This window comes from Plectropomus leopardus, chromosome 8, assembly GCF_008729295.1.
Source record: "Plectropomus leopardus isolate mb chromosome 8, YSFRI_Pleo_2.0, whole genome shotgun sequence".
NCBI classification, from domain to species: Eukaryota; Metazoa; Chordata; class Actinopteri; order Perciformes; family Serranidae; genus Plectropomus; species Plectropomus leopardus.
Window position 1 is genome coordinate 13,875,665 of NC_056470.1, and position 25,588 is coordinate 13,901,252.

General features: G+C 38.7%; 1 protein-coding gene across 3 annotated transcripts in view; it reads right to left on the minus strand.

The window, feature by feature from the left end:
• Nucleotides 1–5,709, minus strand: part of LOC121947313 (thymocyte selection-associated high mobility group box protein TOX-like) — a 95,587-nt gene extending 89,878 nt beyond the window's left edge. Inside the window, exon 1 of one of the 3 annotated variants that reach the window (XM_042492301.1) lies at nt 5,136–5,709. In XM_042492301.1, the coding sequence (XP_042348235.1) occupies nt 5,136–5,240 (105 nt within the window). In that variant the 5' untranslated portion in view covers nt 5,241–5,709. The remainder of the gene's footprint in view (nt 1–5,135) is intronic. The other 2 variants (XM_042492299.1, XM_042492302.1) reach the window with 2 other exon arrangements.
• Nucleotides 5,710–25,588: the final 19,879 nt, after the last annotated feature.

Genomic DNA, 25,588 nt, shown 5'->3' on the forward strand with positions numbered 1-25,588 from the left:
TATTAAAAATCTCCTCCGTGTGTCCGGGCAGGGAGAATATGATTTAGTGGCTGTTTTTGCTCTGCCCCTGCTCGCTGTGTGTCACCGGCCCTTACTGTGGTATGCATGGCCTTCCTCTGCACGGGGCTATGAAAGCAATTGTGATTGTGATTCCGTAGTCAGCAAAACGCTTGAATGGCCCCGAGTTAGCATGCACAGGCACACACACACTCACACCGTCCCCATACTGGGCCACTGATTACTTCAACCCATTTGACTCTCACTCATCCTTTGATTCTCCTTTTCTGCCTCTCTGTCACATACCACAGAGTTTGTCATTAGTTAATAGAGACAGCACCACTCAACATGAACATACACCACAGCCTGCATTTCAGGGACTTGTTAATTTCTCAGCCATATTTAATGCTGCATTCAAATGGTGTATTTACGGTGTTCATGAAAAGTGGCCATATGAGCACCTCCTTTATGTGGTATTTACAATCTCACAAGTGAAAATTTTCTGAGAGCTCCAAGTTCATGACTTAGTGTACATAACCTCCCATGATGTAAACACGAGTTACATTTGAATGCATGGTACTAAAGTACTGGTACTAAAAATAACTTTTGTACAGTTTTTAGTCAAAACTAAAGGCCCTGACACACCAAGCAGACTGTCAGCCGTCAGTCAAAGTTGGGCCCTCAGTGAGCGTCCATGGCCCTTGTTGTTGCAGTGTGTCCTCATCGGCCATTGTCGGGTGTTTTTCCACCGATTCAGCATGTGGAATCGGCAGCTGCAGCAGTAGAGCCCCCCAGTGAATGAAATCACTCTGATTGGCTGTTCAGTGCAGCGCACGAGAAGAGAAACGAACAAACGGCTTAAGTTAACAGGGAGTGAGGTTGAATATATATATATATGTCTATATATATATAAGGTTAGGATTGTTTTTCTTTAGCCATCGAGCTCTTCGCCAGAAGCGCTTCCTCATAGTTTGTATTGTTATTTGCCACACTGTAAATATGCTCTGTTCTTTCAACATAGGATTGTGTTGTTAATGTGCGAACTGGCTAACTAGCATCAATCCAGTCTTCCAGTTTCCTTTTTGAATGATGAATACAGACAACCACTGTCTGCTGGTATGGAGGAACATTTCCTTTTCAGAACCTATGTGCTGGTTGGCAGTCAGTGTGCAGTGGCGTGTACAGACTTTTTTTCCTGAGGTGGTCCAAGCGGGGCACTGACTTATGCAGGGGTGGTGTGAAGTACGAGCGCGGCCGCGGGCACAAGCATCTGCATAACTTAAATTTACCATTTTTTGTCTCCACTACCCATACCTACTTTTCCTGCACATTACTGCCTCAAAGGTTTAAGACTGAATTACACCCACCATAAATATAAAATCTTGTCAAATAGTTCAAACTGACTGGACAATTATAATATCTGGGCTATTGACACCCCAGGCCACTCCCTGGACATACCCCGTAGGTTACTTTTTTTCATGTAAACTTTAATTAAAGTTAACTGGGCAGTAGAGTTAATGGTGTGTCTGACTTAAAGAAAAGGCCTCATTTTGTGTTTGTTTTTTTTTTTTCAAAAATAACCGGTCAGTGACCAGTTAATGGATTTCTATTGAAAGCAAAATTAACCTATGCCGACACCCCTAATGAAAAGTAATCAAACCTTTGCACAGCAAACACCAGGCAGTCCTGTAATAAAAAAGTAACACTGAGATAAGGCATTCAAATGGAGCGCATCATACCGCAGCTTATCTGAGGCAGAGGAGACCACCAACTAACAAAGCCAGCTCTTCAGTCATACCCTATCTAAGCAGATATCAGTTGTTGGGAGGATATATGAGCTGGGTGGGGCCTGGATGTATAAACACAGGGCCTTCTCTCTCCCTGCACTCTATTGCTATACTGTATGCAGCACCTCACCTCAGCAGCAGCAGCAGTCAGCACTGTTTGATTAAGGTATTCAAATAAAGGAGCAGACACTGTGTTCCCATTTCACAGGGCAAACTAAAAGTGCCGGACAAACAACAATTACAACTGTGCATGTTGTGTAGGACAAAATGCATTTTTATACTCTCTATAATACATAAAGCACAAATTAGTATCGTATTTGCAGGAATATGTCTGAGTTATGTACACACCATGCAGCCTGTATGGCAGCATTAAACATGTCACAGTTTAATATTACCATAAGAGCACAAAGCTGTTATAATGGTATTATTCTGTGTCATTTCTCCTCAGCTGTGGGAGAGCACCACAGTAATAAAAGACATGCACACTCATAGCGAAATAAAGTGAGTATTGAAAGTATTGAAGTAGAGATCTTCAGGGTTATTTATGGATCTTTCTGAATCATTTCAATCTGCACTTGAAGTACTTCCCTGCTCATTTTATGCATCTCTTTTCTTTGCGTTCTTTACCTTTTTTCTGTTTTAAATTGCTGAACTTCTCAGCAAACACAGTCTCAGCTCAAACTGATTTGGCAAGCAGAGTGATTCATGTTACCAAAGGGCCAGTCCATGACAAATGTTGGCTGGTAAAAGTTAACATTTCCTCCTCGCAAGACGTTTTTGTTGATCATGAACAACACCGCTCAAGTAACGGAAATGATTCACGCAGCGATTAGTGATCACAGCAATTATCAACACACTGAGTAAGGTAAAAAGAAAGACTACGTCAAAAAGCATGCATGATGAATGAAACAAGCTGTGGCTCCAAATGAGCAGCATGACAAAGGCTGAAGCACAAGTATTCTCTGGAAGTCACATAAACTTGATAATTACTCAAACTAGGCTTGTGTCAGCATCCAGAGCGAGACGGTAGCACAAAAAAACAGGTTCGCAAATAAAGAGACTATAAAGCTAAAATGCCTGCACATGCTCAATTTATCCAATTAAGCTTGTGTGTGAGTCAGATTAACACTGTTAATTTCACAGCGATAAAAGCAGAGATGTTTTCTCAGGCTGTAAATTGCCTTTGTCTTTTTTTCTTACCAGAAATACCAAAGAAGCCAGACAGGAGTAATGGTGCTAAATCTCAACAAATCTCAAAAGCTTCTTTTTATTCAAATTATTTTGAGTCTTTTCCAATATTATCCCAAAAGAATATTCTCAAAAAGCCAACAAACCAATCAACAAATTCAAAACCAAAATATCTACGAAAATATGCAAAGTAAGCCCTTAAACAAAATTGCCCTTAATGCTGTGATTAGCCTTTTGCCTCCACGCTGCTCAAGAAAGAGACCTGGGCACAATTTGACCAACCAGGGCTGTCAGAGATGATTAGCAGCGGGCAGATCTGATATGTAGATACAGTACCTACATAACAAATCACATGTCTCTTTAGTGCCACCGCCGGTTTGACAAGCGTTTCAGGAGAGGAACTTGACCCCGTGCACTGTGTTAACAGGACACCAAGAGATCCCCGCCGCTCCCGGGGCCTCATTTGCATTTCTAGTGAAGGTAGTTAGTGTCACACATGTGATGATAGCAAATTACACTTCCCCTTGAGGAAAGAGACCCCTCTCCCTCAAGCAAAGGGAGTGGAGGGATTTCAATAATTCAAATGAACACTTGTAATTTTGAGGGGTGCCACACTTTTTGTATCAGTAGTTATTCTCCCTTGTGAAAGCACTTTATATCATTTAATATCTGGTGGCTTTGTTTCCAGGACTCATGCATAGATATCAGCATATTCTTGAGATTATCCGCATGGAGGATGATCCTAATTCGTTTGACCTACAAAAAAAAAGATAGCCTGTGCAGAGGAGACAGTTATATGAGCCCATTTGTGTGTCACAGGTGTAAACCTGCCTTATCTGTTTTATATAGATCTCAATTCATCTGTGATGGAGTCGCTAAATGTATTTTTTTCTCGTTTGCACTCAAACAAGATCTCTGCTCCCACTTGAGATTATTATTGCACCAATTTTTTTAAAGATCTAAATTAAGAGATGATCTTTTCAGTTGATCACTGGAATTTTCCATGCGGTTACAGTGACTTTCCATTGCCCACACAGTGAAAGACAATGAATCAGTCTTGAATCAGTCTCCCTCATTGTCATATCTGAAAAGCCATCTTTATCTGAGAAAGCGAGCTTAAGAAGTCCAAACCGTCTTCATGTATAGCAGCAGGTCAACTACCAGAGCCTGTTGAATTGCAATATGCCAAGCAAGGTAAGTGACAAGGTCTAATTTAGTGACTTTGAATAGCTGAGATGCTTTTAATTAAACAGTTTGAAATAGTTTTCCTGGTATTTCCACTGGGTATATGTTGTGTTTGTGATACTCATTAGTACTTTTGCTGTCAGCTTATCTTACTTTGTGGTGTTTTTATCTCTTATCGCAATACATCTAGATATTTCTAGTTTATAACAGGATTACTAAGCAGTGGTTGTTTGTCAAAAAGAATGCTGATTTAGGCCTTTATCTGTTTCTTGGAAAATGACAAACTACAAATAATCAGAATAATAATACTGTTTTAAATGCCACCTGCGCACTTACAATGGGAGTCAGTGCAGGTCACAAGCCAAAAGCCGCGGGGTGTCAACACTGAGAGAGTGAAAAGAGTCATACTTGTAGCAGCCACACTCTGTGGTTTCTCCTTACAAAGTAATTAACAGTACATTACTGGCACACATCCATTTAATCGTTGAACTCCCAGCGGAAAACCATGTAAGCTATAAGAAATCATTGAGAGGGAAGATAATGTTGGAGCAGAGAGCAGCAGAGTGGGGCAGTATGGATTCTATACAGCCCCTGGTATTCCACATCGGGTGGGACACTTAATGCCAGCTTTGTGCAAAAACACAACTGCACAGTCTCACCGGGGAAATCACATAATAACTATGCTGGTCAGAGAAATTAGAGGAGGAGAAAAAAAGTTGCATTTACAACAGTGAAATAGAATGATTGCAGGTCTAAAGTGTAACACATTCTGTGTCCTGCTCCAGACTAAATTAAAATCAGTCCATCCAAGCTCTGGTCACTTTATTTGCTGACACTTGACATTTTTTTAAGAGTGTGTAGCTGCGTGTTTGGGGCAAGTGGGCGCCCGCGTAAAGCATGCGTTTGTACTGAATGTTGCAGGCTGTACGTCTAGAGAGAGACAGGTGAGAAGCATTTAAATGCATTTTTTTTATTTACCTTGTTCGAGTGGTAATAGTCCAACGAGCTCAGACAACTTGGATCAGTCGGTAGGGAGCATGAACCCACATTTGCCGGGGGCGCAGGATAAAATCTCACGTCCATCTCAGGTTGTGCGAGACTGAAGGCATGAAATCACTTTCAGCGTCTTTGACTCACTATTGTCTCAGCAAACAGGAGCAGGAGAGGCAGAAAACAAGTGGGGGAGTTTTACTCGGTACACTCTTCCCTCACATCCGTTTCGCGGCCGAACTTCGGCACCAACTCTGGTGATGATGCGCAGTCCTCCTCAGAGCCCCGCACCAGGATGCGAAACACTCACACACTCAAAAACGGAGAGCACAAATTTCATGGATACACACGTGTTGGCAAAAACTATCCCGTTGTTCCAGAACAAATAAAAGCAAAAACTTAGATCCTCTTTTTTTTTAAAGATCTTTTTCTACGGCTGAAAAGCAGCCCATAAATGTGCAGCCTCCTTTTCCCCCCCTCACTGCTCTCAGGACTCCATACAGGCTTTGTTATGGAGGTGCATATTCTTGCATTGGTTCCAGTACAGAAGTGGTTGGACTTCCCTCTGCCATGCGACCTCTGCCGATAATAAACGGGAAAGAGGAACGGAGGGAGAAGGGGGAGGGGAGATTGGTGGCTGCCTTGGCAACCGCTCTCCTTTCTGCAACTGCGCGCTTCTGATTAGCTGGAAATGTAGTAGTGTGCACGGCTGTGCATTATAAAGCGCACTCTGCTTCCATCAGTGCTTCATAAAGGCTTCCATTTGGGTTATTGTGCCAAGGCGGATGGGAGGAGGTTGCACAGAGTCTCTCTGTAGTTGGACCATGTTTTTTTATGTATTTTTTCTTCATTTGCATGGCTACAACCTGTTTTGTTTAATGTCACCTGATTATACAAACACCTATCACAGAAAGGCCTCTGTGCTCCTCTCTTTTCACTGTATTGCATGTGAAAAGGTAAAAGCACAAGGACACAACTCTGACAGATATTTTCATTCTTAGGAACTGTATTTATCAGAGAAGAGGAATTGATAGAGGGGTGTTTATTTTATTTTTTCAATTTTATTTTTTGATTTTTTTTTTATCATGGCCCTCCAGTATATACAAATATTTTCCCTTGAGCTTCCCTGAGTGCCGGGAGAAAATGCATGACTGTCCTTTTTACATACCATATTTCTTAATTTCTAGCTTTGTTAAATGATGAGATTTTAGATATTTTTTCGAAAACATGTCTTTTAATCCCATTTGTGGGTTTGGGGGTTTAGAGAGAACTTAAATTTAACACAAAATATAACAATTTAAAGTTAAATGTCTCTCTTCTAAGCCAAAAGAAAAAAACATAACACCCTCCCCAGTGCTTAAAAAAATATCTGAAGTGCCTCTCCATTTTACACTACCCCATCCCCTTTCATAAATAAGAGACGGTCCCTTATAAGTAAGTAATTAAGTAAAATTTATTTATATAGCTCTTTTCAGAGACAAAGGTTACAAAGTGCTTAACAAGGGCACATAGACGATAAAGAAACTACCCAAGCCATGTACTTGAATGTGCAAAAATGTTTGCACGAGACATAATGGGAAAAAAAATCACAATACACAACAAGAGTGCACAAATAAAAAGAAAATACAACCAAACCATTATATCTAGTGTTTTATAGAAAGTTTAAAAATTTTAAAAAGTCGATATCAACAACAATAAAGTTGTTTTTGTCTCCAGCAGTGCTTACATTTTAAGTTTTAGTCTTATTTTAATTAAAAGAAGCACAAAAAAATACAAAAAAATGTCAAATAGAATTGTAAAATCAACCTCACGCCAGAATGCAGAGCAGTTATCAATGATTACCTTTAAACGTTTGTGAAATATAGTGTGCTCAGGGTGGAATGTGTACAACAAGGTTTAATCTCGTGCAGCCATACAGTTGCAAATGTGTGTGGAAGAGAAGCTGGGGCTGTGAGAGCTGCCTCTGACAGCTCACTGAATGTGATGGATAGCACACCCTTGCCCTGTGATGTGCATGCACATTTGATGTTGAAATGGCCTATCCATGGGACCATTGTCTTTCAATCATGTCAAGGCAAAGTACAGAACAGAGCACATTTTCTGCTGCCTGGCGTTATTACTATGCCACAGTTTACAGCACAATCCGTGCACCCTGCCTGCACAGAAATATTCTTTATCCCCCCCGATCCTGTTCTGTTAAAAGCTACCTAATTTGATCTGTTTTTAGGATGCATCAGCATTAACACTGTGATAATACATCCTCTTCATCACTCCTTAACAGTGTTGCAGACAGGCTTTCATTAGGTGAACCTGTGTGTGAATAGAGGAGAATGTAACACTGAGAAGGGTACAATTGTTTTTACACAAACCATGACAGCAGCATCTGCCCACTGCTGCAGGTCTTATGTTCCCAACCATCAGGAATGTAAAAAACTGGTGATTATTTCAGCAGGTCTATTATGTTACAGTACAACCTCTCCTTTTTACAGTGGAGGCCTTCCCTGCCACTCTCCCAGGCCCCGGCACACAGAGGGTTAACCACATGGCTCGGTGCCATGGCTTCATGGGAATGGAATGTGGAGTGCTGTGTGTGCAGGGCTCCTTTCCCAGCATCCCTCACTGCCCAGGCGCATGCTAATGATCAGTATTATTGAAGCACAATTGATGGGCTAGCAACCAAACAAGAGAAACTAATTACTACTAAGGCTTTATTGTCCTTTAATTACTGAAGCTCTATGGCAATTAGTGCTGCACAAAGACACAGCCCTACTTTAATCTCAAATAAAATGTGATGCAGATGAAAAAATTTGGAAGATGAAAGGTAGATAAGATAATTTGGCTTTCGGTTCGTTCTGCAGAAATGACGGCTGATTTGAGAAAAGCGTGGGAGAACAAAAGAACTGCTGAGGGTTGTGCTAATTTCAACCGAAAAATCATCTCAAAACAGGATCTGCACGTGGTATTTCTGTGACCTTGGATAGCTAAATCCAAAAAAAAAAAAAAAATGCTGAATGCTGAACGTCTCTTTCCCAAAGTTACAGTAGAAAACATTGAACTAAGCCTCCAGTTTGGGAAGTCATTAAATGATTATTGCAATAAAGAACTTTGTAGAGTTACACTCTGATTGTTCTACACCCACACAAAGTTCATTGCATACTACAACTGGGCAGCTGGCTATGTGCAGCTATGGCTGTATATGAATCCACAGTGGCTGTGTACATTCCCAAGAAAAACATATCTGGGGTATTCACAATATCATACGACGGGGCCACAATCACCTATTCAACATCGGGGGAAGGGTATTTTTCCAATCTACACCTTCTGCAACCCAGCCCTTGAGGGGGTGGGGTCAACTTAAACGCCAAACTGTCTATTTTAGAGCTTTGAAACAAAAATATTGGATGTAGAGTTTTTGATGTTTTGATGACGGAGTGCCATTTTAGGGGGGTAGCATATAATTGAGGGCCACACAGGAAATGTGCACACACTATGAACTTTAATGGCTTTTTTGTGACATCAATGAAATTTTTCCACCATGTTATCATCCCAACTTTTCACATGTTGCCAATATGTCAGCAAACTTCCGTGTCTATACATTATAAGTTAGGTTTCCTCCTGCGTCTGCTTCAGTATGCCGCTACCATCATGTCAACAAATGGCATGATCATACAGTAGTTGTAGTTATGTTTAGTTAACAACAGCACATGGCAACCTGAATTTTCCATGCCTTTTTCTAAATAACAAACTAAACTATGACTTTTTTGATATCTTTTTAAAACCTTTTTTTATGACAAATTAATACTTTACAAAAACTATGGCAGTCCACAGTGATATAGCCAATGTAACACTACATTCGTGTTTCCCACTTTTTATAACATTTGAAAGAAATGAAATAGAGACAGTACAGTGTTTGACAGGTTTGACACTGATCACACCTACTCACAGCAGTCACAACTGCTTCTGCTGGGGAAGGGCAACACCACTTAAACAAATCACACGCAGTACTGCAGAACACTGTACACTGCAATAAGAACCGTTGGCGATAATAATGGCCAATTTGTGTATATTTCTGATTATGATTACATTTGATAAGTGACTATTCTAGCACAGCATATTTTTTCTTTATATATACATATATACTAGTATTGTTGGAGCCCTATCTAGCAAGCCCTTATAATTTCCCATTTTCGGGGGGTCACTTTAATGCATCACCTCATTAAATGCAGGTGTGCGCAGTTGGTCAAGCAGGAAAACGCTAAACAGTCTCCAACCGCCGTATGTTTGGTTAAATCCCAGTTTTATTGTTCGATAAATTCCTATATCGCCGCATTGATTTCAAAACTGTTTTCGTAAAGTCCTGTTTTTATTTGGGAAAATGCTTCTTTGGGCTTTTTTGATTTTGTTGGATCGCGACAGAAACTATTAGTTTAGTGTGAAACTCTTCAGTGCTTGCACACTCATCCTGCAAATCAGTCGACACCCGCAGCACCATGATCACGACAAAAGCAGTGAGTACAACCAAATGCACTAATTTGATCATATCTGCCATGGCATTTGTGTGCAGCTATTGCAAGCTTTTCTCAGTATATTCAAGGTTATATTGTATCCCCCCAAATGTGTAATTATTTCCCAGTTGTACAACGTAAACTGTTTTGACTGTATTTACTTGAACATTGACATTGAACAGTAGCTGCTAAAACTCTGTTTGAGTGTTTATTGTTATTTTACTGAGAATGAAGCGCTGGCTCATTATTAGAATCCTGTTTCTTTGAGCTGGATGCACCCACTGCATTCACCTCAAACTTTTGTAGTTTTAAAAGCATCACGGCCTTTTTAGACATCATTAGTCCTGATTCATGCATCATTAAGCAGTTTCAAAACATCAAGTAAATACCCTACAACATAGTTTGATGTTTCACGTGACCCTTCAATGTAAACCTCAATGCATTTACACTTTAAGGCAGTGATAAACAATTATGTTACAGATTAGCACTCAGTCAATTCAACAATTGCCCTTCAAGTCTATATAGGCTACACAATTACTGATCAATTTTCATTGCAAACCACTCAAACACAATGCAAAGTGGGTTGCAATGGATTGCTAGTTTAAAAGCCTATTCTGCACTAGCTAACAAATAATGATACAACCAACCAAATTAAAATATTGATTAGTCATTCATGGATCAAATAAAATCTACATGGAGCTGTTGCAGTGTCACTGATGGTTTAATTAATTTTGTTATTTTTTGAAAACATTTATTTATTCAGGAAAGGTAGGAACAAAAATCTGATGGCCTGGTGAGTGGGAAAAAAATAAAAGTAATGGTAGCAGCTCACAGAGGACAACAGGGCGCATAGCAATGAAAACATCAAAGAAAGAAACAGTGAAGTTGTCCAAGCAGGCGTTATGTGTTTTTCTTCAACATTTCACCTTTGCTCACTGATGGAGGCTCAACAAAGTCCAGATTCAGAACGAGGCTCGAAACACTTTTTCTAAAACATCTCACTGAACTGCCTTACATGTTGCTACACGATAAAAAAGAAGGAAATTGCATAATATTTTAGTCTAGCAGAAAGTTTTGTGGGTGAAAATGTAGGTGTTTCAGACATTCAAAAGAATTTTTTTTTTTAATTTCTTCCTGTGACGCACATGCAGTAAGTTATGCCAAACTTGTTTATATTTTTAGATTTTGTATTTCTGGCTGCCAGCAGTTGCAGTTTGGGTGTTTATAAACTCAGTGAACAACCAATCGAAGATGAAATGATATACTGCCTATGTTAGAACTAATATCAGTAGTGTTTTGCATACATATATTTATGATTGTAAATATACCTTTTTTAATTATGAGTTCAAAATTGCAAAAAAAAGCACAGATAAAAAAAGTATTGCAGTTATTGCATATGTTGATAGAAGATTTAAATAACAGCAGATGACAAAAAGTTCCCCGAAACCAGTTTTCCTTCCTGCACATACGACACACCCACAGCAGTGTTGCACTTTTACTATCAAGCATTTATCATGATTTGATCTTTGATCTCTATGCAAAATGTACACCTAAAGGCTGCTATGGTAACGTACATGCAAAATGGCCCATTATGTTGGACTCAGTATGACTATTTTGTTCTCACTCAGCTGATTTAAAAAAAGCCTAAAAACCAGGAATGATTTGTCTGTCATTCATATAAAATATGAATGTATATTCAGCCCTATGTTTGATTTGACTAATTTATTATTTCCTAATTTTCTGTCATCACTACATGTTTGCTGGGGTGTACAAAAGTAACATAAACAGAGTGTCCTACTGAGTTCTGATTCCTACTTACCTGTCTGTTAGGCGCACCTGCTTCTGTTTTGCAATAATGAACTGTACAGTATGCCTGCAGGGCATTTGGAGCTAAATTCAGCTCAAGGCCGTAAGATTATTATCAGAGATTGTTCATAAACTTGCTAATAGTGACCTGCTAGTGGTGGTGTAAGTTATAATTTGAGGGTGTGGATTAAAGCGTACATGGAGACACCTCAGCACCTCCAAAAACTAAGTGTAATTTACACAGGGGGCATGTTCCCACCACTTTTCATAAGCCACATTTGTTAAAAATAAATTAATTAAAAATAGCAAACTTCAAGAAATGTTATGAGAGAATGCTTTAAGAAAGGTTTATTTGCACAATAAGGAAACATTATGCACAGTAAATGCAGAAGAAAGAAATAAGCATTAGTGAAAAAAGTAAAGCTAAAAAAAAAAAAATCCTTCTTGCTGCCTGTTTCTAAAATGACCCAAAAACTTGCATCCCTGATTAGTCTCTTAAAAAATTCTTGACATGGTTTCTACTCGTTGAAATTCTCCCACTGTGAACATGACAACACATAAGCTATGAAAGTCCAGGGTTGTGTAAATGAATTAAAATGAATGAATATATCATTGACAGTAATTTGTTCCACATGTGTGTTGATACAGCAGGGACAATATGAAATGAGAAAAAAATATCTGCAGGAGATTCTTCCTCCATAAATTGTTGCACAGAAGTTCACCTCTTTTCAACACAAAGTGACCCCCTCATCCAAAAACCAAGATTTTGTATGTTAGCAAAAACTTGAGGATATTTTTTCTGGCCAGCTTGCTGACCTTTGGCCCCCTGTGCCAGGTCGCTCTGACCCTGCTTGTCTCAGCAGGGCATGGGAACCAGCAGTGTGTCCCAAGTGTGTCAACAATCTGTCCCAAGAGCACAAACAGCAGTAAAGATAATGATTCTGAGATCATTCATTTCCTGGAGAACAAAAGAATGAGTTGTGAGTGTGGTGTTTACAGTGATCATACAGCGTGAAACCATGAGACAAACCTCTTCTTCCTCGCAGATTCCTGTTGGAATAAATGTAGTGATCCTATTATGTCCTCAGTGAAGACAAGGAGGTCATGACCTAGTTTCCCGAGAGGTCAGCTCCCATACTTTGCTGCAGGACTTTAAGCCTCTGACATCTGAACCACTAAAAGATTGTGTCCATTTGTGGTTTTTCTTCATTTATTCCATCCATGGAAAATGCTGACTTCTGTTAGGAAGCAGTACAGTATTCCTGTAAATCTCAGCTCGCAGTGAAGAAAAATGCCGAGGTATTATTTGACTGACATCATGTCCTCATTGTGTCATCCACCTTGCAAATCACCCTGAAGCATAATTAAGGAAAATCACCACAGGGCTTACACGCATTGACTCTTGATTTGGTAAAAAGAGACGTGTATACCTTTCCCCTCTGCATAAAGGGCTGCAGGAAGACAGAGAAGCTCAGTGAAAAAGAGAGCAGACTTGTCAGTCTGACCACGTTTCATTTAGCACTTCATTTCAAGGAAATTCTAGAGACTCTTCTAATTGCCTATAGCATTTCAGCTCTCATTTGGGGAGGAATGTATTGCAGTTTGCAGGAGCTTAGCTCAGTGTTTTCATATCATTAAAAAGGCCAACATTTGCACACGGTGATAATGTCAAGTGAAAGTTTCATATTTTTTGAACATTTAAAAAAAAAAAATATGGAGAGAGGATGTGTTGTTTTGATTGCCAGTGTTTGGTATGCGTGATCAAAACAAGTCAGTGACATTTGCTCAGATTTTTTTTTTCTTTTTGGCTACATTTTATCTCATGCATACGACTGAGTGCATGTTTTGTGCACATGTCGGAAAACAGGACCTATTCTTATTTCTACTCAGTGAGACACATGGCATCATTTGCCAGTGAAAATTGTTTGTCATTCAGGCGAGGAATTGTGAGTCATTCCTATATAAAGAAATTCAAGCATCCAATCATGGTCCCTTTCAGATGAGCAATTAGGATTCTTTCTGAGTAGCTTAAATTATAGATGTTTTCACCGAATGGGGGGAAAAAGCAAAGAAAATGAGGCTAATTTGAATTCAGTCATGTTTTTAATGTGACCTAATGGCAATAACAAGCATTAAATACATTTTATTTTCCAGTGACTGCACATTTTTGGATTTTATTTGGTCAGAAGTCAACATTTTATTTTTGCAGCATCCTTTTTCAGGGGCTGTTAACCTTCACAGCTCCACAGTAAGCTGATGCTAAAATCCTCTATTTATGCAGTTCTGTAGATACGATATGAGCATCATTTTCTGTGAAAACCTTTTCATTGTATTTTCTGTTTATATCAAGACATGCAGATCCTATGTAATTTCTATCATGCACTGTGGTGAAACAATGCTTTTGCTTTTCATGTTCCATCCACTGATTAAATGAAGCGCACTTGATCTTTATCAGGCTTGAAGGATGATGCCTGCACTGGCCTCTATCCAGGTCCTGTAGGCTGTGAAATAAGAAGACAAACATGATACATATATTGTTGACATTAAGTTTGTTCACGTGGCCCCAAAACTGCAGATAAACCCTGAAAGTTATATTTATCCAAATATACTGGATGTTAAAAATATATTTTATCTCAAATATATATTGTTTACCAGGCAATATCAGAAAATGATGAAAATATGATCAAACATACTAGATGCTGAAAGCTCACAATTAGCCTGTTATCAAGCGAAAGTCTGCTAAACCCCGCCCCTGCGCCACAATTGTCCAATCATAGCTTAGTTTACACTCCAGCACGCCACAGCCAAACTCCTTTTCCGAGATAAATAGACAAGTTGCTCCCCATCTGGTGTCACTAATTTATCTCGTAAAAAAATAAAATGCACAGTTGTCCTCAGTAAGGGACAAATATTTTTTGATCCTGTTTGAATTGTGTCATGGATTACATACATCATGATTTGTCAGTTTAAAAGAAAATGTTGCAAGTCAAGAAAGTTGCAGTTTGTCATAGCACCATTCAGTTTTGTGTAAAAGAATTTGGTGGAATTAATCTTTACACGCACAATATACATCCCCGACACCAGTATCAAAAGCCAATTTGCAAGCTAGCTAACTTGCCTATGTTCCATGCACAAATGTAACAATATATTTATTTTCTGATTTGTTTTATTCAGTGAATCCTGATGCATCAACGATATGGATACAATTATTAATAATAGTTATTTTTGAGTAATACATTTCACCATTTGTATTTACATTTATCTCCCTGCATTGAATTTCATCATGTGGAGCATTTGTTAAGTCAGTTTCCACTTGAGTGGTCTGAAGAATCATTGATCCTTCTGACATTTAATATTAATGCTGAATTCATGCTACAGATGCTATATCCATAGCCATGCGTATGACGGCTGCTCCGGCACAGTTAGAGAACTTCACTGATGCAAAACTGTTTGTGAAATTGCTCTTTCACGAGGCTACTGTATTTCTCACTGACAAGTGTAATGAGTGATGCAAGGGTACACTTGTCAATATGCAAATGCATGTTTAAGGGCTTTTCTAAGTCCTTTTATGATGAACTGTAGGTGTGGAAATTAAGCTTATGCCTGTGCATTGCACCACAATGATAGAGATTCATTAAACAGAGTCAGGCTTACACATGACCTTATAAAGCTGCACATTTCTGCCTCTGTGCCTACACACAGTTTTAGTCGTGAATCTCACCTCACTCCCGGACCACAATACCATGTCGGCCTTTATACAAGTAGCAATTAAAAGCATATTTAAGACACATTTGACAGGGCTTTCAATTGAAAACAAACCAGCTAGAAACATTAAGAAGTCAGTTGGAGGTGCAGTTTAAACTAACAAGCCCACTGGAACTACTGTTAGTTAAATACACATGTTAGCTAAAGCTGATGGTCAATTATCAAACAAGAAAGGGATATTGTACTTAAAATCATTATTTATTTGGTGATAAAAAATTTGCCCAAATATGATCAGTCTACATAGATTTTTCCCTATTTGAAGTTTGCAGTATGGTGAATACACTAGTTCACTAGACTAGACACACTAGATTTTCTGATTAGCCACAAATGTTGGAACACCCACAAAGCAAACGTATTTGCACCAGGAAACAAATTCTCAAATTTGGGTGGCATATTTCAGTAAAGGCCTCATTCTAGGGAAAAGTATTTTATTTTATTTTAAAATGAATCAGACTTTTTACTTTTTAAGTTTGAGTAACAGAAAATGAAATGAATCTCTTCCAGCAGGCATTTTCGTAAAGACTAAATTTAGCGTTTAACTCACAATTCAAGGCTGTGTTCCCAATGCCTTCTCAGCTCGGTTTTATAAAAGGACAATTCATTTTACAATCTCACTTTGCAAAAGGATTCATGTGGTAAAAAATGTAGGTGATTACAAGATACAGTAATAATACATACATATAAAGTGTGTTTCACAGTCAGATTCCTATTTAAAAAAAATCTTATGGTTGTAATATATTTGACAAATTATTGCAATTTTCCACTAAGTGAACATCAGTGTCATTGAACAATGACTTAAATCAAACAAGGTTTGGGGCTCGCCACTCTTCTTGTGCAGCACTCTGATGTACTGTATGTTTGATATAGAGACAGTCTGGATTAAATTTTCCCTGACTGTTGTGATCTTGTTAATCTCCACCTTCCCTCTTTCCTGGCATTAAACAGCTGGAAGATTTGAAAGAGATGGTTATGCAATTTTGACCTATTGTAGAGACGGTGCCTGTAGGGAGGCCTGAGAGCCTTGTAATGTAAAAGTGCACTTAGTACTGACAGTTTGGACCTCTATCTGGCTGGTAGGAGTGGCATTGTTGCACGATGGAAAGCAGGATGGAGAAAATAGTTGCTCGTTGGATCCCTTGAGAGATTGGAGATTAGAGTTTTATCTACGCTACCTTGTGACAGGATGAGGATTTTCTCCTGGAGACAGACAGAGTTGAGCTGAAGTACTGTACGGGGTCTCTGTGTTGGACATGACTGCCCACATGAATAAAATATGGCCGTTGAACATGCTGTTCAGTACAACAATATTCTTTTAAGAGTAATTTCACTTTGGCTTTGTGTCCTCGCCAGCCTCACCCCATCTTTTTTCCTCTTTTACAGACACAAACAAACATGCACAGACTCACGTTTTCAAGGGTGAGAGAATGCTACATTGCCATTACCAGTGAACACACAGAGGCTGGGGGGAGAGAGAAGAAAGAGGGAGGGGGTGGAGGGATGGGATGGGATAAAATCCATCAGATTTGATGGCATGGTGATGTAGATAATGTTTTCTCTTTTCAGCTCAGCTCAGGGAAAAGAAGGCAGAACACAACCACTTTCACTCTCTCACACCCTCTATTTTGAATGAAAGGGAGCACAATGTACCGGGTTTGTGCATCTAACATGTCTCTTTGTGCACAAACACTGTGCCCTTTTACCTATCAGAATGATTGCCCCACCATTATGTGATTTAATGGTAAAACACACGTACTCTTAATCCGGCTACACCACTCTGGCAGAGGAGCTGGGCTTATAGTCGACAAGAGGGGAGGAGAGAGAGAAAAAAAGAACATAATTATCCAGTTTCTCATCTGTTTGCACAAATACGACAGAAAAACCCTCAAAAACCGCTCAGCGCTACGGTAATTTGCCGCACAGAAACATTGGAAAACAAATGCGTTCAGGAAATGTAGATGGGTTTTAAGGTCTGAAAGCCACAGCTGCTTGGCAAGCAGAAGCTGGCTCCTTTTGTCTTTTATCTTCTTCTGTAATGTGCACAGGTGCTGCTTAATTCAATTGGAGAACGTTGCCATGGTTTTACATTAATATATTTCCATGTTACCATTACGACTGTTGTCATGGAGATGATAGGACCTATTTGAACTGAAAGCAGAGATGGTTTTATGGGGGTATTGCTCTCCCTCTCTCTCTCTCTCTCTCTCTCTCTCTCTCTCTCTCTCTCTTTCTCTCTCTTTCTCTCTCTCTTTCATTCGCTTGCTCCATGTCAAGTCACATGGTATGCAGCCAGATTTAAGGCTTGACTTCACTGTTCATTTTTTCCCCCTCTTTTTTTTTTAAACTGGTACTAACTCAGTATTGCTGGAACAGAAGATGCATTTACCTGGCAACCAACACATCTGGGGATAAAACACACTTCTTATTTGCTCATAACAGAGCTTTCACAGTGTGGCCGACATACCAATCAAATCCAGTACTGTGCAGAAGAATCATCCAAACATGTGAAATTAAAAAGAATTTTCTACTAATATTACCATAGACTTTTTTCATTATCACTGAACCCACGTTGATTGAAAGTCTTTTGAATTCCCGGAGAAAATGGTTGCAGAACAAAACGAACAGGCTAATCAGGTACAAAGGTCGGGCTGCACTGGAAATGGAATTTGCTCAAAATCAAAACTACTATGTAAAAATGCAAACATTTTTTTTTAAAACATAGCCTACTACGAACATCTAATCGAGACATGGTTATTCCAATTAAAGTAATTGCACACTTTCATAAAATCAATACCGCTCCCTGGTACCGTAATTGCTTCTTTCAATCAATTTGATGCATTTTCTAGAACAAAAGGCAAAGCAGGGGTATTCAATTTACTCAAGCATACCAAAGTTGATGGAATGCTTGTATTGGCTATTAAGGCACTGGTTGTTTTCCTCTTCTTAAGAATGCCAGTGGAATATCTTCAGAGGCAAGTTCAAAGTCACCTTGTTATCTCTGGATTTTGTCTTCGATACCACTGTAACTCATTATATCCGCACGCACAAGAGGAGAGACATATTAGTACCCTGGTATCTTGCTAATATGAGATGCAAAATGTATCACAATATGCAGGAACTTTGTTGAAATCGACCTCAGTCTCTTATAATGAATGTGCTGCCGACGCACACACAGACACAGACACACACACCTTGGTTGAAGGTCCAAACAAATATAGAGAAGATCTAACAAAAGCACCCATGAGAAACTGGGCTATTCTGACAGCTTTGATCCATCAGCAAACCGTGATGCAAAGCAAAGTCAAATGTGCCCTACTTTTCTTTGCATTAGCTGAGCTCGAAACATTCTCCAAATTTTTACACATACTGTATTTTAGGCTTCTCTCTCGTCAGTGCTGCTGTGAAGTGAAATAACTTAGAAATGGGTTACAGTCTGTGTCTTTCTTCCTCTTACTCTATCTCAGTCACACACACTCACACACACACACACACACACACACAGACACTGTACAGACAGGCAGACTAACCCATGTTTAAGACAGCACCATTTTCTCTTTTTCTGCATTTCATTCCTTTTTTTTTTTTTTGGATAATAAAAAATGTCTGATATGAAACTCTGGACTTGCAGCGCAGCACCCAGCTTTCTGCTATTCTTATACAAACACAAAGTGACAAGATGGTTACTCTCTCTGCACACTGACAGTTCATTCCGGACTAGGAAAAATGTCAAAAATGTTTAGTCACGGCTGAGTGGACTTAATTACCGTCCTCTAGGCTGCCTCAGAACTCAGTGCCACTAATGGTCCCGAGCTACAGATAAAATTCCATTTACAAGAATGTTGCAGCCACAAGATCTGATTTAGCCAATATGAAATATTTACATTGATGTAATTAAAGTGACAATGCTTCTCGCCTGTTCTGGCCCAAAAAAAGAAGGAATTGCCCTGTTTAGATAAATATGAAAACAATGATTGCTGCCCTTTTAGATTAAGATGAGATGTAAATATAGCATTTCTTGTGTCTGGGGATAATTGTAATAGTGTTATGATAAGTGCTGATTTTGAACTTTTGTAACTATATTCGCATACACAGAGATGGTAGTTCCTAACAAGGTTACTTACATCAGTTAAAGCAAATGGCCTTTTTTTTTTTTAGAAACCAAACTTTTCAACTTCTCAACAAATACAGAACTTAATTAAACTGATCAATTATTTTTTACATTTCAACCCTGTGTACACTTTCTAATCCTTTAAGAAGCAGGGTTTACACATTTGTGTGGCACATTAACATTTTCCTCCTTTAAAAGTATAGTCCAGGACTCATTAAAAGAGACATTTTTTGCCAAATAAATTAAAAAAAAAATTAAAATCATATCATCAATTCAAAAAACATATTTAAACATTACAGTGAGGGTAACACAGCCAGATAGAATAAATAAACATTCAAACACCCATAACTGATTTTTTTTAATTTCTTAAAATTTCAGATTAATTGATTTATTACTTTATTTATGGACTAAATATTCTTGGCACAAGGATTGACAGATGAATCAGATATTTTACTGCGTACCTGCAACTGTCCTCTGTCGAGGGTCTGGGGATCCTCTGCTGTTTGATTGTTCGATAAACAACCTCTTTTTTTTTTTTTTTTAACACACTCTGGCACCTTATCTAAACTCAAAATTCAAAAGAATGCAAAAGAATCCTACTGTGAATCAGTTTATCTTCATCGTGAATTAGAAAATGGCCAGTGGGCCACAGGGCACCCCTATGGTGGCCCAGAGTATCACTGGTCTGTTGTGTACAATTTTAATACACACAATAAAATAAACAATAATGAAACTTAAACTTAACTTGTTTACACAATCATCAGGTTAGTAAAACCTGGAGTGCTACATTTTCAGTGATGTGGGGAAACACACAAAATACTTAAATCTCACACTAAATCTAAATTTACAAATCAAACTTTTCAAAAACACATGTAAATATGACGGCAATTTAAAAAGTACAGACGGAGCCTGTAACTTGTGACCATCATACAACCATGTGTATTTTTTGACATTAAGTAAATAAAATCTCTATTTAATATTAAAACTGTTGTCATCATGACCTTGTGGAGGGGCTACCTCATCATTGACAGAAAAAGTGTTTTGATTTATTCATGGAAACAGGGAAACTCAATCAAACAACATCAAAGGTTTATGTTAGTCTCTTAACCCAAACAAGACAGATGCTGAGCACTATGGCCCGCTCATTTTTTACACAAGCAAGACAGTGTCATGGAATTACAGTAAAAAAAAAAAAAAACGTAATATGGAGAACACATTTTCATTCAGAGTCATTTTTTTGTTGTATGAAATAGCATAGCTAGACTTTATACGTGGCTTTCACCCGTGGGAGCGGGGCTAATGTCTACCTGCTGGGCTTAAGACTCCAGTGCATGAAAATACTCCAGGGTCCCTATTCATATATTATCTTTTAAGGAAATGTTGCAGAGCTAAAAAGAGGTTGCCTCTGAAAGACTCAGTTCACCTAGATAGCAAACAAAAAAACAAAACAAAAAAAAAAACAGATTTAGTTTTTTTATTTGTTTTCTGTCTCAGTCTTCTTCCACTGCCCCAGTGATATGTAGGTGAAAGGAATTGCCACGAGCATGGCTAAAAAACATCTATCCAATATGTACAGTACATGTATGCATGACATGATGTTACATGGTAAAAGACATGTGGGGCTACTGTTTTCACACTCATAGATGAGCTACTGTATGGGCCATTGTGCCGCTCTCCATCCTTCACATCCATCATGTGGAAGAGCTCATATGCATCACTGCTAACATAATGGCCTTAAGAGGCTGAGAGAGAGGCTCACCTAGCATGCAGGATGGCACAATAAGAAGACCCCACTGACATTAATGAAAGTGTATACCATTTAAAACTAGTCGAAGTAATGGTGAAGAGGAAGACGGAGCATTATTTATTAATAGTAAATGGCTAAGTGACTGGCTGTTGATGGCATGGGCTATTTTCATACCATCTTCATACACTTGATGTTCTTTGACTGTTGCCAAGTTTTTTAGTCAGGGGAGGAAACTACATTATTGTGTTCTGTTATTTATCAGTCTTGTTGGCTCTGTATCCAGAGCTTTTGAATAATTACTGGCTTTTTCCAAAAGGGTTTAATGTGTGAAAAATTGACTATAGAATGCTGTTACATGAAGGAAAGTGTCAGGCCAAAAACAATGAGCAGCTTTGATTACACAGATCTTTATGTGAGTACCCAGCCTGCATGGATGCATGAGCCAAAGTCAAGTGTAAAGTATTTTTGGAGAGATTAACAGCATCTAAAAGAGAGCAATTAACCCCTTGAAACCCAGGCAACTTGGCTCAATTTCTTTGCAAAAACATGGGAAGACGGAAATAAGCGGTTTAAGAAAAAATGACCCAAAAATTAGCAAGACATTTTTGGAAAAAAAGTACCAAATAACCCTTTAAATTAGCAAAAAAAAAAAAGAAAGACAAAAAGAAAAAGAAAAACAAAACAAATAAACAAACAAAATTGGAAAGTAAAAGAAGAAACATCAAGGAAATTACCTGAAAAGGTTTGCTTGAAAATTTATAACAGTTGTAATATAATTTTTATATATATTGTTTTTATATATATGTCTATTAATTAAATCTAGTTTAGTTATAGAGATTTTTCACTAGCTTTTTAATTTTTTTTTTCCAAATTACTCATTTCTTCACACGTCATGCGAAGTTGCACATGAACTTTTTCTCATGTTTTTGAACAAAATCAAATCAATTTGCTCAGGTTTCATAGGTTTAAATACTTGTGAAAGGTGTCTGAATGCACCACAAGAAAACTGATGTCGGTCAAGGATTTAAAGGTAAAAGGACTGTAAAAGGTTAATAAGTCTTAACTGATAAATAATTCCACTCTTGTGTGAATTTGCTGCCAACACTCAGCAACAGGACAAAAGTGCAAACTAGTGATTATTTTTTATTATAGTAAATGTTAAAATTGTGTATGTACCTGTGCAGTGTATTTTATTGCTGTTGCTTCACAACTGTGTTCCTGCTCAGCTCTAGTTTTACAAGTCCTGATATACCTCAGTAAGACTAACATGCAACCCCCCCGCTGCGCACTGTCTTCATCCTCCCTCCCTGCTCTCCCTCTCTCCTCATCTCCCTCAGCTTGTAACCTGAATTCAGTAGCGCAGTGGACCAATCGATCACAGGGAGTCCTTTTTTTTTCATCCCGGCAATTTTCCTCTGAGGAAAGGGGGAATCATGTGAGCTAACAGTGTGGAAAATCAATGCTCCACTGGCATAGAATAACTTGGAGTCTGGCTGGCAGAGAGCACTGGGCTCCATGAGGCCAGTTTGAGTGATAAAGCCACCCCACGTCCCGCCTCTCATCCTGCATGATATGCAGCCGCCCCTGCCGAGCCACACTCGCTCTCAACAGTAGGTTAACAGTTTTATTCCCCAAATCCTGTGGATTTATAAGGTGAGCACTCGTGCTATGAGGCTTTGTGTGCATAATAGCTGTGTGAGGGAAACTGTGTCTACTGCATGCTTGTTTGTGTACATGTCAGTGTTGTTTATGTACATTATATACAGCACCACATGGCTGTATCATGTATGAAAAAAAAAAGCTCTGACATGTAAACCACTCTGAGCTGTTGGTGGTCCCATCAATACAAACTCATGATGTGCAGCCAAACATTGTTCAAAACCACAGGGATTTATTTAGATGCAAGTGAAGATCCCACTTTAATTAATTTAATTATTTTCTTTTGATTGGATGGTGCAACCCTAAAAAACATTTGGTGTGGGGTTTGAGTATTTCACTCAGTGTAAACATCATATAGATTGAAGAGTTGAGTTGAGAGTTGATTTAACAGTATGGTGGAGGATAAAATAAATTCTTAGATGCATTGTTATTCTCTCTTGAAATATTATCTCTCTTTGCAGAAAAGTCAGTAACTAGAAATTTAGAACCTAATTCTCAACATTATCATCATGTGTGTCAGTTTTTTAAGACCATTGTTTCTAATGGCTCAATCGATGGATAAGAGCAGCACATTCGAGTACCCTGCCCTTGTGTTATTCCCTGCCACTTTTTGGGTCAAACCAGCCCCTCTAATTTGACTATAAATTCAAAAATTCAAGGTCCTTGACAATTTTTAATACCTTAAAAAATGGCATAGCTTTTAAACTATTAGTAGCCCAAATGCTATGGCTAGTTAGGCAAACAATTATGCTATGTTGTCACTGATCAACAATCAGTGTTGTAATAGATTTTTTTTTAAGAAATAGCTCAGGAAAGAACAATTTCTTTGGCTTTGCAGTATATTCTACTGGCCTAACATTATAACAGTAGACTTATACATCTTTTACTCACCTGTGATGAGGTGTTTGCCACAGGCTTACAATTATTGACTGGCCAGGTCCCAAAATTTACCATTTTCCTCTCCTCTGTGGATGACCTGAAGCCACAGATCTCTTCTTTTTACTGTCTCCCGCTCTTTGGGAAATAAAGAAAAATATTCAACTGGGCTTCTTTTTAGTTGTTTGACATGTAAAATATGACGCAGCAGCTTCGCTGCCACTTTTTTTTTTTTCTATTTGGCACCAAAACTTTTACAATGTTTGCTTTCACCCATTAAGTGGGTGGTCTTTCTGCTGATAGGCAAGTGACATATGCCTACTGCATGGTGAAATCAAGTCCTTGGAACAGTACTGGGCTTTGAGGCCGGTTTATATAGTGGCAAAACATCCAAGTCCGTCACATGATGCCAATGGGCCAAAAAAAGAGTTTTTCCTAAAGACTCACTTGTGAAGGTATTTCTGAATATCATTGGACATATACTGTATATTTTTGTAGTTTCAAACCCCCTGAAAAAAATGACTTATCCGAAATGATTTATCCATTGGGTCTGATAACATTTGAAAAGTCTTGAAGAGCCACATTATTAAATCATTTTATCACCATTCACATTAACAGAGAACCAAACTTTTTGGTTGGGAAATTCTTTAGTGCGCTTGCTCTATGGGAAGTGTGATTTTTTTTTTTTTTTGGCTTCATGCGCCACTGAGCAGCTTTCATAGGAATGAACAAGGCTCCGCCTCCATTACTGTATCCAGTTCTCTTCACACATCCATGGGTGAAAAGCAATGGACATACTTGTGTTTACATTCTAAGGTAGGGCTACCTCTTCATATTGGTGAAAAGAGTTAACCCTACAAACACACTATGCTTTAAAAAGTAGCAATTAGTCACAAATGAGAGAAAACAAATCGTGTATAGTATAATTGTAGCTCTCTGACTCAGAATTGAATCGAAATCAATCGTAGTTGTGCTGAATAAGAGGAGGGCTTAAGAGGAGAGCTTTGTAAAATGTGTTAAAATGAATCCCTATGTGTCTAACCAAAAGAAATGTATTTGTAACCACAGCAGAATCCACCTTAAAGAGTGCAGAGTGACACCTGTACAGTACAGGGTTTGGGCACATGCAACCTGGTAGGAAAACAGGGCTTCAGTTTGTGAAATAGGTTTTATAATCAACAAGAAACTGTTTGACACACTGTCATCTCTCATAACAGTACTGTCACAGGTACACTGCAAAGTATGCTTGTCTGCATATGAGTGTGCATGTGTGTGTATGTGTGTGTCCTTTCAACGGCATGCCATCCCTTCTTCAACACCACCCACACTGACCCAGACAGTCTCAAACCTGCTGATGTTGTTTTCAGTAAGGTTTCTGCTTTCAGATCGGCTCAGGGGGGGAGAGGTAGAGATGAAAACAACTTCAAAATCCTGAACATATACAAGTATATGCAAAGTAAGCAAATAAGCAGACAGACAGACAGACAGATAGACAAAGACGTCAGGTAATGACTTAAGTTTTAATTTAGTTTACTTGCACAGTGTTGGAAGGCTTATGCATATGATTTTATATTACAACACAACATAATCAAGCGAGCTGCCGGTCTCTTCATTAAGAACTCCATGTTGTAACAAAGCATGGATCCGCTTGGGAGACACCAGTCACATCTCGTCTTGCCAATTACACTTTGCATGATTCCTCCCCCAAATTAGGATGAGCCAAGACGGAAAATGATTCTTGGCATGTCGTGGGCCCTAATTATCCATTGAACAAATGGAAATATCATTGATGTTGTGTTCTTAATCCACCCATAGACAGAGAGCAACAAAGCGCGCTGACAGCTTTTTTGGCTTGTGAAATATAATGTGAGAGCGCCCAACAGTTTGTTGTGATGAGCAGCCTGAGAGCTTAAATGCATACCTGGTCATTAAAAGTTTATTTGTGGCTGATGCAGATCTCTAACTTCATCATGTTGCT